Source organism: Python bivittatus, unplaced genomic scaffold, assembly GCF_059951505.1.
Source record: "Python bivittatus isolate LINGU-HERP-01145 unplaced genomic scaffold, Pbiv_v1 ctg000840_np1212, whole genome shotgun sequence".
Classification (NCBI taxonomy): Eukaryota; Metazoa; Chordata; class Lepidosauria; order Squamata; family Pythonidae; genus Python; species Python bivittatus.
The window spans coordinates 31,889,037-31,905,002 of NW_028277113.1; the positions used below are offsets into that span (position 1 = coordinate 31,889,037).

Here is a 15,966-nt window from a genome sequence, read left to right on the forward strand (position 1 = left end):
GTTATGATGGAAGATTTTCTATTTTACATTACGACTGCTTCTACAATTACTGGCTTCAGTTACACTTACAAAAGACATATTTTTAGCTAAAATGTGCATTTGGAAATTAACTTACAGTGTTTGCCATTTCATGGGATGGTGTTGCAACCCAGTTTTGATCCAGTTTGGATATTGATATTCAACAGGTAAATCAGCCCAATGTTTTAGAATAGGATATTTAGTTGACAAACTTCATCATAGCAAAAGTTGACTGTATTTTCCTGCAATTATGCCCCCTCCATTAAAAAGTTATATGCATTTGATTATTTCCTCTTCCTCACTCACAGTTACTATTATAACATCCGGAAAACATTTAACATACAAGAAATGCTATAATATCTTGCTAAAAAGCCAGTGGTTGGGATAGTTTTACTGGTGCAGAACTGTATAACTGTGGCTTAACTGTAAAACACAAGGAGCAGATTCTTCTCATCATTTTTCTTTCCAGCATACAATAGATTGAACATCTGGAGAGCATCACGTTAGGGAAAAGTAGAATATATCAACAGCTAATCTTTCACAATGTTGCATTTTCAAATCAACTGAAAATCCAGATTTTCTTATAACTAAAGCACATACAGAAGTTACTAGAAATCACAGAGGAATTTGTTGTTGTTATGCTCTGCTGAGTTGTAGCCAACTCCTGGTGACCACATGGATAAAAGCTCTCCAAGCCATCCTGTATTTCACACAATATTCAATTCTTGCAGGTGCATTTATGTGGCTTCCAGTATTCTGCCTATCCCCTCATGCACTGTTAGTCTCTTCTCCTCCTCCTGTCCACCTTGCCCAGCATAGATGTATCAGCCTTTATGAAGCGTCCAAAATATGATAGTTTTTATTTCATTGTCTTGCTTCCAGTGAGCTTTCTGCTTTGATTTCCTTTAGTACTGATTGATTCTCTTGGTTGTCCTAGGAATACAAAACAACCTTCTCTAGCTCAAAGAAGTCAATCTTCTTCCTCTTGCCTTTGCACATCCCTGGCATCCCTATATCATAAGGTAATGCCATTGGGTTGACCAGTTTAACTTTTGTCTTTGTCTTTGATGAGTTTGTCTAAGCCTCTCAATGCCTTTTTGCCCATTTTTATTCTTCTCTGAAACTTTTGCACACCCACCATTTTATCAATTCTGGAACCTAGAAAATTGTCACAGTAACTATTTCTACTGTCTCATTTTTTATCTTAAATTCTTTTAGTTTTCCAGCTGATATAATAGCAACCAAGGTAGCGTAATCCACATATCTCAGATTATCGACATTCTATGCACCAATTTTGAATCCAGACCTGTGGGCTATACTCAATGTATAGATTGGACAGGTATGGTGATAAAATGCAGCCCTGTCTGACTGCTTTCTGATGGTAAACTACTACCAAAGTCGGTTCTCATTGCGGCTTCCTGGTTATTGTATATATTGTGTTCCCCTGTTCTTTCTGAAACTTGTTTGCTTAATTGTTGTATCTCTGGAGTCCTTGGGGTTCTCAGAACTTCGTTGTTTTCTTGCAAACATTTCGCTACCCAGCTAGGTAACATCTTCAGTGCTAGAATGGAATGGGGTTTGCTCTTTGTTTATATACAGTGGCATGCCCTGCCAGTGTTGGTAGGGGTGTGGGTGTTGTTTTATTTTTGGCCTCTGGTAGTTCCTTGATTAGGGTTTTGTTGACTGCTGATTGTATGTCTGGTGATAATCTTGGTGTTAATCTCTACTTACGTATCTGGGTGATGATTATTGGTAAGGAGATGTTCTGGTCTTTTGTTTTCCTTTTTATTGTCTCTTTTGAATAGTGTGTGGATGTTGTTTATCTCTATGTGCCTGTTGATGGCTGCCTTGTCTGAATACCAAGCTTCCAGGAATTCCCTCGCATTTTTGCATTTAGCTTGGTCTAAGATGCTGACAGTTTCCCAGTTGAAACTATGGTTAAGTCTGTCCATGTGTTGTGAGATTAAGGAGTTTTCATCATGTCTTCTGACTGCTAGTTGATGTTCATGGATGCGCTCTGCTAGTCTTCTGCATGTCTGTCCTACATAGTGGTTGTTACAGTCCTTACACTGTATGTTGTAGATGACTCCTGTTTTTTCTTCTTAGGCAACTGGGTCTTTTGGTTTACTTAAGATGTTTTGGAGGGCTTTAGTTGGTTTGTGTGCTACGGAGATGCCATGTAGTTGTAGTAGTCTGTTGGTAGTTTCTGAGACGTTTCTGATGTATGGCAGTGTTATCCTTTTCATAGCTTGTGTTGGTTGTGTCATAGTAGGTTGAGTGGTCAGGCACTTTTTGATAAAGTTGTGTGGATATCCATTTTGTTGGAAGATGTTGTATAGGTGGTCTGTTTCCTTTTTCTGCTGTTCTGCGTGCTGCAGTGCATTTGTGTTCGTTTGAATAATGTTCTTACACGGCTCCTCTTGTGGGAGTTTGGGTTGTTACTTTGGTAATGGAGTACTTGATTAGTGTGGGTTGTCTTCCGATAGACCTGGGTTTCTAATTTGCTGTTGTTTCCTCTGCTGATGAGGATATCCAGGAAGGGTAGCGTGTTGTTGTTTTTTTCCTCTTTGGTGAATTTTATTCCTTTGAAGATGTTGTTGATAGTTTCATGTGTCTTCTCTAGTTGTTCCTTTTTATTATGAGAAAGGTGTCATCTACACAGCAGATCCATACTTTAGATTGTATGTGTGGAAGTGCTATAGTTTCTAGGCATTGCATTACAATCTCTGCCATGAGTCCTGACAGTGGTAATCCCATGGGTGTGCCTCTGATTTGTTGGTGTATTTGTCCATCAAACTGAAAATAGGTAGTAAGGCAGAGGTTGATGAGATCCATGATTCTGGGTATTTCGATCTGAGTGTATTTGGTTAGGTTGGGTGTGTTGCGTAGTACTGCTGATATGGATTCTTCCGCTAATTCTGGCTTTATGGATGTAAAAAGTGCTGTGACATCAAATGAGACAATAATTTCATCTTCATCTATGAGTACATCTTTGATTTTCTGGACGCACTGTAGTGAGGAGTTGATAGAATATTCACTCTTCTCTGTGAGATGTTCAAGCTTTTTTATTAGTTCTCTCACTATGTTGTATGTTGGAGTCCCTGGTAAAGATACAACTGGTCGAAGAGATATGTCAGGCTTGTGTATTTTTGGTCGTCCATAGAAACGTGGGAGGATGGGTCCACTGCTTTTCATCCACCACTGTTCTTCTTTTGCAATCTGGTCTTTCTTGGTTAGGTCATTAAGGGTTTTCTTGATTAGGTTGTCTAGTTTCTGTATTGGGTTAGTGTTAACTGGGATGTAGGTTTCTTTGTCCTCTAATAACTTTTTGGCTTTTTGCAAGTATTGTGATTTATCCATAATAACTGTGGTTTGGCCTCTGTCTGCTGGGGGGAGGATGATGGTTTGGTCCTTCCTTAGGCTTTTGAGGGCTGCTCTGTCCTCTGCTTTGAGTTGATGCTGATACTGTGTTCTTCTGATCTGTGGTATGATTTTCTGCCTTATGTTTTTTTGGGTCTCTTTGTTAAGTCCTGTAGTTTTAAATGCTGCTTCTAAGGCTGCACAGAATTCTAGCTGATTAGCACTGTCCATGTTATAGTTGAGGCCCTTCTGGAGGTTATTGTGTTCTGCAGTGGATAGTGGTCAGCTGAACATGTGGATTACCCATTCTGGTTCAGGTACCTCTTTGTTTCTGGGGTTTAGTTTTGACCAGTTTAGTTTGAAATTTTGTTTTTCTTTTCTCAGCTTGTCTTAGGGATGTGGTCTTGATGGAGAAGGAGAAGGAGAGGAGAAGGAGAAGGAGAAGGAGAAGGAGGAGGAGAAGGAGAAGGAGAAGGAGAAGGAGAAGGAGAAGGAGAAGGAGAAGGAGAAGGAGAAGGAGAAGGAGAAGGAGAAGGAGAAGGAGAAGGAGAAGGAGAAGGAGTGGTTGTCAGTACATCTGTATGCTCTGGGGTCATGGTTTGTTCCAGTTGTTCCTTGAGGTTATCTATGGTATGCTAGTATTTGTTAAGTCTGAGGTGTGCATCCATGATCATTAGTCGTATCATTTTACGGCCACTTTGTTGAGCTATTTTCCATCCAGCTATGCAGTTTATTGGAGGTTTGTATCTGACGCTGGTGGGCAGGGTACGCTGTCTTAGGCATTCATGTAGAAACAACAGTTGTTCCTTGGTGGAGGTTTGGCTGCATGCAAATTTCTCCCATCTGCATCCTTTCTGAAGTGTTTGATGCCCATATGTGGTACCAATAGAAGAGAGTATATGTAGCTCAGGATTGAACTGTAGAGTCCTTGGGGTTTTCCGAGCTTGGTTGTTTTCTTGCAAACGTTTCATTACCCGGCTAGGTACAATGTCCTATATAGTGGTACAACAACCACTATGTAGGACAGACAGGCAGAAGGCTAGCAGAGCGCATCCATGAACACCAACTAGCAGTCAGAAGACATGATGAAAACCCCTTAATCTCACAACACATGGACAGACTTAACCATAGTTTCAACTGGGAAACTGTCAGCATCTTAGACCAAGCTAAATGCAAAAATGCGAGGGAATTCCTGGAAGCTTGGTATTCAGACAAGACAGCCATCAACAGGCATATAGAGATAAACAACATCCAATACTATTCAAAAGAGACAATAAAAAGGAAAACAAAAGACCAGAACATCTCCTCACCAGCAATCATCACCCAGATAAGCAGAGGTTAACACCAAGATTATCACCAGACATGCAATCAGCAGTAAACAATACCCTAATCAAGGAACTACCAGGGGGAAAAAAATAAAACAAAATTCACACCCCCACCAACACTGGCAGGGCATGCCACTGTATATAAACAGAGAGCAAACCCCATTCCATTCTAGCACTGAAGATGTTACCTAGCCGGGTAACGAAACGTTTGCAAGAAAACAACCAAGCTCAGAGAACCCCAAGGACTCCACAGTTCAACTCTGAGCTACACATATTCTCTTTCATTGTTTTATCTCTCTCTCTATAGAGCAATAACCTCTTCCGCAGAATTTTCAACAGTATCTTCCTGGCATGTGGTATTAGGGCTATTGTCCTATAACTAGAACACTCCTTTAAATCTCCCTATTTTAGGGACTGGGATATACATAGACCTTTTCCAATCTATGGGCCGTGCTGTTTTTCCTTATTTATTGGCAGAGGACTGTTATGGTCTTTGTTATTTCCACAGTAGCTTCCTTCAAGAGGTCTGTGGGGATTTCACCCACCCTGGGGCTTTCCTATTTCCTATTTGTTTTATAGCCCATCTGACATCCTCCTCAAGCACCACTAGATCCTCCGCATAGTCTTCTCTCTCAAATATGATGTCACCTAAGTTGGTCTTCTTATACAGGTTTTCTGTATATTTCTTCTATATTTTTTCCCCATTATGTTCTATCATTAACTCCTTTCCATGCTTGTTCCTTGTGACACTGACACAAGGTTGGAATGTTCCTGTGATTTTTCTGATTTTCTTAAATAGACCCTTTGTTCTTCCCATTCTGTTATTTTCTTATAGTTGACTACACTCTGAGTTCAGATATACCTCTTTATCTCTTCTTGCCTGTTGTTGGAAGTTTGCATTAAGTTCTCTAGTTTTCCCTATGTCTCCTCTGGCTTTTGCCAGTCTTCTTTCCTTAGCTGCTTCTATGGCCTTGCCTGATAGTCATTGTGTTGTTTCTTTCTGACTCTTGTTATGAGTTTTCCAACTTGCTTTTTCACAATAATTTTAACTTCTTCCCATAATTCCTCAGGTTCTCTATCCACCAGGTCTTCAAATTATTTCTAACTTCAATCTTATATTCTTCTAGAATAGGTTGTAAGTTACATCTCATTGGAACTGGATCTTTTCTAGTTTTTTTCAGTCTGATGTGTGTTTCTGTGATTATTAGCTGATGGCCTGATCCACAGGTAGCACCCAGAAATGTTTTGCAATTCAGCTATGAGTACAAAGCTACACTTTAAAGTATCCTTTTCTCAATTTTTTCACTTATTGTTGAAAAATTAATTTGTATATAATTAAAGCAGTTCTCTAAACCAGGATACAGCTCAGAGAATATGTCTTACTTCATCAAATTTAAATGTTCCACATTAATTTGTTCTTTAAATGACATATGGCTATAGTTTGTCAACTTAATCTATGTATTAGTATAGGATCCAAATTGCTGTTACTTCTTCCCAGAGTATGCAATGATGAAGACTATGACTGCTTTTCACTTTATTTCTAATTCCCAAAGTAACATATTTTGCTAGTTATCTGTCTTAAGTTGCCACTTACCTCTTTCAGTTTATCTAGCTCATTTTGCAGTGCCTGTTTGGATATTTCCACCTCAATGATTTGTTGACGAAGAACTTCATTTTCATCCTCTGCTTTAACACGCTTTTCCTCCACATTTTCCAGTTCATGGTGCAGCCTGACAGATACATCTTTGGCTACCTATTTTTTTTAAAAGGTACACAAACATAATAAATTAAAAAGCCATTTCATTATCTAAATAAAGACTATATAGGTTTGAATGTGGAATTCCCACCTATCCACTGACTCTTGGATGAAATAACTATAAAGCTTTTGTTACTCTGAAATTTTTCCACTGGGAACATAGATAAAGAAGTAATGCTTGATGATTGGCTCTCCTTCTCCAGTCCATACTTTCTAGGTGATTGTTTGGATCTACAAAGCAGTGTGGAATTAGTTCACAGACATGGGAAAATATCAACAAATAGTTTTTTTCTCCTCTCCACTGGTTGAAGTGACATAAGAGGAACAAGTGCTCTTACTGGTAAAGAAAAACCCTACCAAATCCAAGATAAGACAACAGAGATTGTAACAAATATGGCCAATTATTATCTATACATTTCTTTCTCCAGAACATTCCATGAAAACATTTAAATAAATCCATCATCCAGATGATTTACACATCATTTCAATACCTCAATTCTTTAAATTCTTCTGTTTCCTTCTGAAGTGAAAAATGTTAACTTCTAGTAGTACTACTACTAATAGTAGTAGTAGCAGTAGTATATCAGCCTTGAACAAATGTAATCACTTCAAGGTCAGTATTATCCACAATATTCTTAAGATAAAGAATACTGATGACATTTCCCTCATCTTTTAACCCTGTATAGATATATATAGATATTATAAAGATTTTTTATTGTTTTTATCATTTTTTATGTGTAAGACACCTAGAGTCACTTGTATAGTGAGGTGGGCAGTGTATAAATTTGACAAACAAACAAATAAAATAAACTACAAGGTTAAGTTCTTGAGGTATTAAACATAAATTAGTTCATTAATCAGATTTAGTGTGATATAGAATTGATCATGACAAAATTTAGTTTCTAAAGTTTTTTTCAATTAAGAAAATATCTATTATTACAGAGAAAGTACATATAAAAATATATTAGAAATCCCTTGGGAACCTTGCTATACACACACAAGTCTTTTGTTCTTCTCATAATGCTTATTGACTGCAATTTGGAGCAATGAAAAAACAATTATTCAGGCAGTGGAAGGCTGGGCCCAATTCTGAACCATTTTTTAACGCAATCCTTCAAAATGCACACAATGGATGGGATATTTCAATGCTACTTCAGAAGAATTTCTGTGAAGACCCGAAGACCAGAACCAGACCAGAAATTTCTAAGACCAGAAAGCTAGCACCTCATTTGAGAAGTGTTTTCTAAGTTCTGAAGTATGTCTATACAGTATTCAAATATGCCCTCTCACATTATTTATTTTATATATTTCTATATCTCTTTAAGTACAAACACATCTCAAAGCAGTTTAAAAAACATTATTAAAATAGAGGTAGTCCTGGCTTGACGATCATTCGTTTAATAATGGTTCAAAGTTACTATGGCCTCGGAAAGGGTGCTTTATGGCCTGTAAAGCACTTCCGGCCCTTACAAAATGTTGCGCCCCCCCCGTGGTCACATGGCTGCATTTCAGGTGCTTGGCAACCGACTCACATTTACAACCAGTTGCCAAGTGACCCGCGATCATATGATTACCATTTGAAATCTCTGCCGGCTTCCCCATTGGAAGCCAGCAGGGAAGGTTGCAGGTGGAGGGGATGCGGCAGCGTGCAGGAATGGAGCTCAAATCCTGAAGATTTGAGCTCTGTTCCTTCACACCGCCAAGGGGTTTCCCCTCCCCACTCAGCGGTGTGAGTGAAGATTTGAGCTCCATTCCTTCCCACCGCTTGGTGGTGTAAAGAAATGGAGCTTGGTGGTATAAAGAAATCTTCAGGATTTGAGCTCCATTTCTCCAGCCCCAGGAAGGATTTCCCCTCCATCCTTGGAGAGGAGGGCAAACCCCTTGGCGGGCTTTAGGAACATTAGAGAGTGAAAGGGCTGCCTGCTGGGAGGATTTCAGCTCAGCACGGAGCTGAAACCCTCTGGCAAGCAGCCCTTTTGCTGAGCTCCATGCTCAGCTGAAATCCTTCAGCAGACAGCTCTTTCACTCTGTCTGCTTAACAATCCAGGAGATCACTTAATGACCACAACCAGGAGTATCTGGAGTGCGGTTGTTGAGTGAAGCAGTCACGTGGACATCTCGCTTAATGACCGCTTTGTCAAAGACCGAGATTCCGGTCTCAATTGTGGCTGTTAGGCAAGGACTACCTGTATATATTTTAAAAACAGATTTAAAAAATTCATTAAAGGAGAACCTCAGCCCAGTATAAACACATAATAGTTGGTGCCTTACAAACTTTGGGTGGTGGGGAAAACATTGCAGAGTACAGGCACCACCACAGAAAAAGCCTGTGAGTAACTGCAAGGTAGTAGTATCACTCTGCATACATGTAGCAGGATTTCCTCTAATAAACTGAGTGATAGATCAGGTCCATAAATTATTATGGTCTCAACGGGGTTGTTGTTATGGGGAAAACAGGGAAGAGAACATTATGTATGCTGCCTTGAGTTGTACAAACTAAAGGCATGAGATAAATCTAATAAATGAATACATAAATTAAGTTATATTGACATATGAAGACCTAGGTTTAAACCTGGCTTGGTAATATGGCAATCAAGTGCAACTGTTTCAAAAGAAGTTGAACATGTATATGGACAGATGCCTCAGTCAGAAACTTCGCTGTTGCATTCTAGACAAGCTACAGTTCCAAAAGGAGCATAAGTTCCCCACATAGAACATACTACAATAATCAAAATGTGAGATTACTGGTGCATGAACAATTGTAGCTAGGCTGTCCCTACACAGGAAATAGCATATATAGTATACCAGCCAAAGCTATTAATAAGACATTCATGGCCATACTTCTTGGATCTTGATGATCAAATTAGGTATGTGTTCTTTTAGAGATTGGGGTAGTATAGAAACCAAGTTAATAAACAAACTCATTTGCAATACATAGACTCCTCAATTCTCATATATAAAATATAATTCCCTTTCTAATTCTGAAATGTCAGGATAACATAAAACTTTGCAATTCTGCCAAAGGCTCTATTCATGACTTCGATGCCATTATGTCTAAGTTCTTCACCCACCTTTAGATCTTGCTCTAAGCTTCTGATTAGTTCTCCATCCACCTGACCCGTCTGTGCAACTTTCAAGCTTTTCTGTTCAGCTTTCCTGAGACGATACTGCAAGATGCGACAGTTCTTGTTTGCACGATCCAGCTCTCGTCGAAGTTCCTGTAGTTGGTAAACATCTTCTTCAAGATAGCTGTCACGCATCTCTTCCATTTCAGCCCGGAGTTCATCCAGTTCATCCTGTTATAACCCAAACAGCGTCAGAGATCCAAAGGTTGTTTAGTCCCCATCAAAAGACATGTACTTTTGTTAGATTTGTATCCCGACATTATGAGAATCATCCAGCATTTACAGCTGCTGCTCTATCTCTATTCATTGTGGAAATTATAGGAAAAATCCTACTGAAATTATATTAAAAGCATGTTGATGCAATTTATAATTTGCATCTTAAGAAATAATGAAAACAAGAAGTCTATAGGTACAAGTTTATATAAGGAACTGTTCATCTGCCACAGTAATATGAGGCCATCTTTTTCTTTTATTAGGGCACCAAAATCAGGCAATATAATTATTTTATGTATATTTATATTACCATAGTTAAGAACCTTTTTTTCTGATTTGCAAATCAAAGCATCAATATTTTATCTTTAAAGTAACATACACTTCCAAGCAAAACATTATACATCAAAGCTAAGAGGAGAGTTAATATCCAGTATATTACAACGCCAATACTACAAACTTTATCTTCTCCGCTGAATAACAAAGGGTTTAGGTTTTACATTAAAGAGTATTTAATTCATTATTGCATAAGCTTTGCTGGACCATATTTCATCAAATAATTTAATTTTTAAGATGCTGCAAAACTGTTTTTGTTTCAAATGATTAACAGAACTACACAGCTATAATTTATGGTCTTTTCTCCATAAATCAGCATCAGCATCATCAAAGCTAACATATTTATATTTTGGCTCATTGTATATTAACTTGCTAGATTGTGACTTGAGGAACTCTATCCTATTACTAACAATTCTATAGTTAAAGCTGAAGATGGAAAGCAATTCTAAAGAGCATTTCTCTCATAGACTTCCAATAACATTTTATCTTCAATTCTACAGGCCTGTTCACCCTAGAACAGAACAAATAATTAAGAGCCCAAAACCAAATAATTGGATTTTTTCCCCCCAAATTACATAGGTATTTAAATCATAGAAATGAAGGGCAGGGAATAATGTTTTTTTTTAATTGTAGCACACAAGTATATCTATGTATATACATACAGATTGTAGCTCAGAGCTGAGGTGTCAAACACATGGCCCTGCGGGCTGCATGTGGCCCACAACAGTTCTGAGTGTGGCCTGAACCAAATTAAAATGTAACTGGGTAATATTTAAGAAAATAAAATAAATATACAACAAAACACAGATATTACTACATTTTAAAGCTAAATAATCAATTTAGTCACCAATCACCAAAACTCCGGGCACACAACTTGCAAGGAGTCCTGTACAAGCTCACTGCCTCAGCTTAACTGCAGTGGCAAAGACTGCTTGGTGCTGCTGCAACGTGGGCTGAGCAGGAGCACCACATGACAGGAGTTCTCTCTCAAGCCCCCCGGGCTGCTGCAATTAAGCTGAGGCAGCAAGCTTGTGCTTTTCCCTGGACAGCATGCACCCAGCCAGCCTTTCAGTAATAGCTGACCTGCTCCTGAGCCCATAGCCTCCAGCACATGAAGGAGCACCTCTCTCCAAAACAAGTTGAATTAATTTCTCTACTCCCTTCAAAAACTTTTTTTTTTTTTTTTTGGTCTTTCTTGGCTTTTCTACTTTTCCTGGTAATTTCCATAGTTTGTTCTGACATCCAGTATGCTTTCTTCTCTATCTTCAGTTTTGGCTGTCTCTTTTCACATTTATCGGTAACAACTTCTTTAAGTTCATTTCACAATTCCTTTGGTTTTCTATCAATGAGGTTCAGGATTTCAAAGGGATTCCTGATGTTCTCCTTGAAAATGGTGAGTATATGTTCAAGATCATATCATGGAAACTGATTGGCTTTCTTCTTCTTTAGCTGAACTTCGAACTTGCACATGACCAGTTCGTGATCTGTTCCACAGACCACCTGGCCATGCCTTTGATGCTTTAATTGAGCCTTTCCACCTCCTTTAAGCAATAATACAGGTAGTCTTCATTCAGCAACCACAATTGGGATGGGCAACTTGACTGTTAAGTGAAGCAGTAGCTAAGTGAAACCACAACTGTGCTTATGATCTTACTTCAGTCTTCCTTTGCTTTACAGGTTGTAAATGTGATGATTGGTCGTAAAGTTACTTTTTCATCACCGTCATTACTGCAAACATTCACTAAATGAGGCTGTTGCTAAACAAGACTACCTGTATAGTCAAATTGATTTCTATATACTCCATCTAATGATGTCCATATATAGAGGTGTCATTTTGGTTGTTTGAAAAAATTACTAGCTATGAAGAAATCACTGGAATGGTTCAAATTGATAAGTTGGTCTCCTGATTCATTTCAGTTTTCTAAGCCATACAATCCAACTACATTTTCCTCTTTAATGTTTCCAACTTTGGCATTCCAGGCTCCAATCACAAGCAGCACATCTTGCTTGCATCTTCTGCCAATTTCAAATTGAACTTGATCATAAAACTTATCAACCTCCTCTTCTGTATCAGTGGTTAGAGTATAAACATGGATTATTATCATATTAAAGGACTGTCCACAAGGTGTAATTGATATTATTTGGTCATTGATTGCATTGTAGCCAAGTACTGTTTTTCCTATACCCTTCCTAACTATAAAAGCAACCCTGCTCCGTCTTTCTTTTCCATGTCCTGAGTAAGAAACAGCATGATTTTCTGACTGAAAAGTATCCAATCCTGGTCCATCACAATTTGCTAATGCCTAAGATGTCAATTTGTAGTAATTTCATTTCATATTTCATTGTGTTAAGCTTTCTTGGGTTCATGCTTCTCATGTTCCATAATTCCAATGTAATTCTCTTTACAGAACAAAAACATATCACTGAAAATATTTCTTCATGGAAAATATAGAAGTATCTCCAAACTGAAAACGATTACTATGTCCTTGCTGCTTCAATTATTATTTACTAATTCTCTCTCAGACACATACACAAACGCACGTATACATATTTATGAATAATAAAATATTCAGGTAAGCCAAAACTGTAAGATATTGCAGCTAAGCACAGTACTCCAGTGTGTCCTCTATACCCTAACAAAGCAGAAGTTAATATGTATTATGGGCTTTTATGATGAGTCAGACTTTGAATTGTAGAAACAGATTCTTACCCTAGAGTTCAGGAGCCAGTGGGCTCTCAGCTATCTGCAGATGAGGCTCAGAAATAGAAAAACTTGCTGGAAGATGAGCCTGCAGTTCTGGAGCAGTCAGATAACCAACCACCTGTTACAGAACCACAGTAGCAGGCTGAGTTAACTATTTCAGAGATTGAGCAGGGAAACATCCTCAGCTCTTGCACATATAGAAAGATTAAGCGAGTAGAATAAAGATATTCAATGAAGTTCTTTGCACAAACAGCCATGATTCAGGAAAATAGGTATGTCTGCCAGGGCTATAAAAGAAGCGCTTAGGAGTCAGATTTCTGTTGGCAAACAACTTCACAAATTTAAATAAGAACGCCCTTAGGGGTCTCACAAACAGTGGGTCCCATAAGCCTGAAGTCTGCCTACCCTCATTTTAGTAAATATGTTTTCTGTATGAGTCACATTGATAAGGATTAGTATCATTTTGCCTCATTACTTATACTAAGGTTGGATAACTGAAAAAGAAGGGTGTGTGTCAAATTTTTCAGGAAATTGGGCTCAAATTAACAGCTTGGTAAAATGGCTGTCAGAAGAAAAATAGCCAAAGATCAGATTTTCTATTAATGCAGTAAACATGTAACCGCTGCCCCCCCCCCCAAACTATAATGGATGGCACTAGCCAAGCAAGTTTCCAGAAGTTTCTGCTGGATTAGAAAACATACACAAGGGGCCATAACTTAATATTTTCTACCTTTAATACAGAAGCCCTGAAGGGACAGATGATTAAAACTCTCGCAAACACAATTCTCTACCTCTTGAAATTAGAAAGTGAGGAAGGAACTTGCTAAAAGGTCTTTGTTCTCTGAGTCTCTGTGGCAGCAGAGGTGACTAAGAGAGAAAACTTTAAGAACCTTAAGCCCACTCCAAATTGGGGAATGTGAATCTTCAAGTATCTTAGAAAACAAAAGCAATCACACACAGGTTTTTAGGCACAATAAATAATCAGAGTGCATTTCTTTTATTTGAAATAGGCTCAAAGCTTTGCCCAATTCCTTTCACAGCTATTTTCTCTGATGTTCCCTCTTAATTTTGGGTGATTGTTTATTGTCTATTTACACTTGCTCTTAGAATTGAAACCTTAAGCCCAGCATTCATATTGAGGTTCCTTTGCTATTTTGAGTTTTCTAATACATTAAATATTATTTTAAATAGAAAATATTGCTAGATCTCTGCAAATTGACTACCAGTTGCTAGGCTTAAACTGCTCTTTTGCTGCTCAACAGAAAAAGGAAGGCTTTTTTTTCCTGTTCTCTTCCTCGTACATTGGGGGAGGTAAAGGAAAGAAGGCGATGGAAGCAAATACTAGTGAAAGCTGTTAGTGCTGCATTCATTCTGGGTTGTCCTAGTTAGATGGGACAGGCCTAGTGGGGAGTTGCTTACACGAACAAGCTTTAGTTAATGAGTTATGTCTACCACTATATAATATAAGCTTCTTGCAAGGGTAGTTCATTAAACATGGCACATCTTTTTCTAGAATAGGGGTAGACAACTCCATGCTACATGTGGCCTGGCAAAGGCCACATTCCAAAAGTGGGCAAGACTTACTTTTGCACCCTTATTCTAGAAGAAATAGTTCTGTTTCAATGGAAATAATGATTAAAGTTATGTATTGTAACATGTTTAGCTAACAAAGACTTCCTTCCAAGGCATAAATATAAATTGCTTGGAATAATATGTGTATTTCCCAGTTCATTCAGGAGGTTACTATATACACTTTAAATATATCTTTCCTAATAAATTCAGTGATCCATGCATCTATGATACAAGGCTTCTTGTCTCAGCTTTTCTGTTTCTAAGGCTGGTTTCAAACACTGAGCTACAGTATAATGGGATTTGTTTGGTTTTGGCATACTGTGTTATATAAATCCAGTCTTTGTTTTTGTGAGCTTCACTTCTGGAATGCTGCTTGCTGCACGTTGTTTTACTTACGCAAGTTTTTGTGTGAAATAGTATGGTAGTTCAGTGACTGAGTGGAAATGCTAACTTTTCACAGCTTATCTTTAAAATGGAGCAGTAGTGATAAGAGTTTGTGGACTGGTGGTCTCCTGTGGTAATGGTAAGGTCAGAGACTGTAAAGATAGTACCTTGAAGGCCAAGGCAGTAAAATGTAATACTATAGTTGTAACAAGACTGAAGCAAGTTGTTGTGTATCACACAACAACATGTCTCCATGACACAGTCTACCCCAGTCAGGAACTCCATCAGGGAGCAATTTCTTCATTGCGTTTTTCTAAGTCAGTGAGGCTCCCTGACTCACACACTGTTCAGTCATACAGCCACCTGTAAAATATCTGGTATGAAATATTTCATTGGTCAAGAAAACAGATTCTTTATTAGTTATATGCTTATGTATAATATTTCCTTTACATTTATGACCAAGACTTGGTTTTATAAAAATGAGTAACTTGCTCTTACTACTTTAGGAACTGCAAGCTATACCTGTGTTCATGTAGTTCTATCATATGGAAAAGGGTGGCTGTAATTTTTCATTCAGTCTTAGCCCCCTGAAAGACTTCTTTTAGTTATGTCTCTCTTACTATCTTTGAGATACAGTACTAAAATTTTCACAAAATGGCAAAGGACATGGTAACAAAAAGTCACACAGCCCTGAAGAGAACTGTTCCAAAAATAATTGTGAAATGGCTAGGAGGATAAGTAAATGTTACCCAGGAAGAATTATTATTAAAGGGCCTAGCTGCTACTGTATCAATTCCTTACACAGATTTTTTTTCCTATTATTTCAATGTATGGTCTTTCTACTACTCATATCACATTGATGGGGGAACTTTAGATTTAGTCCTGCCTTCAATTATTATACCTTCTCTGAAGTTAATCTTGGTCCTTGCAGTGTTCTATAATTTTGGGGGGGGGGGTCTCTACATTTGACACTACCCTTTCTTCTAACTGATAATGCATGTTAACATAACTATTCATGTATCTCACATGACTGATATTCAACTGCACTCTCAGAGACATCTTCTCAGTTTAGTGTACTGGCAATACCTTTTCCTCTGACTATCCTATTGAGCCCACTACTGCTAGTTCTTCAGATGACTTGTTTATTAATACCAGTAAGGTTGTTCTGGAATATGT

The 15,966-nt window shown here is 38.1% G+C and overlaps 1 protein-coding gene across 1 annotated transcript in view; it reads right to left on the reverse strand.

Moving 5' to 3' along the window:
- MTCL1 (microtubule crosslinking factor 1) overlaps nt 1–15,966 on the reverse strand; it is a 119,351-nt gene that overhangs the window by 91,463 nt on the left and 11,922 nt on the right. The window contains 2 exon segments of the mRNA XM_088130690.1: nt 6,298–6,456; nt 9,531–9,755. Coding sequence (XP_087986816.1) covers nt 6,298–6,456; nt 9,531–9,755 — 384 coding nt within the window.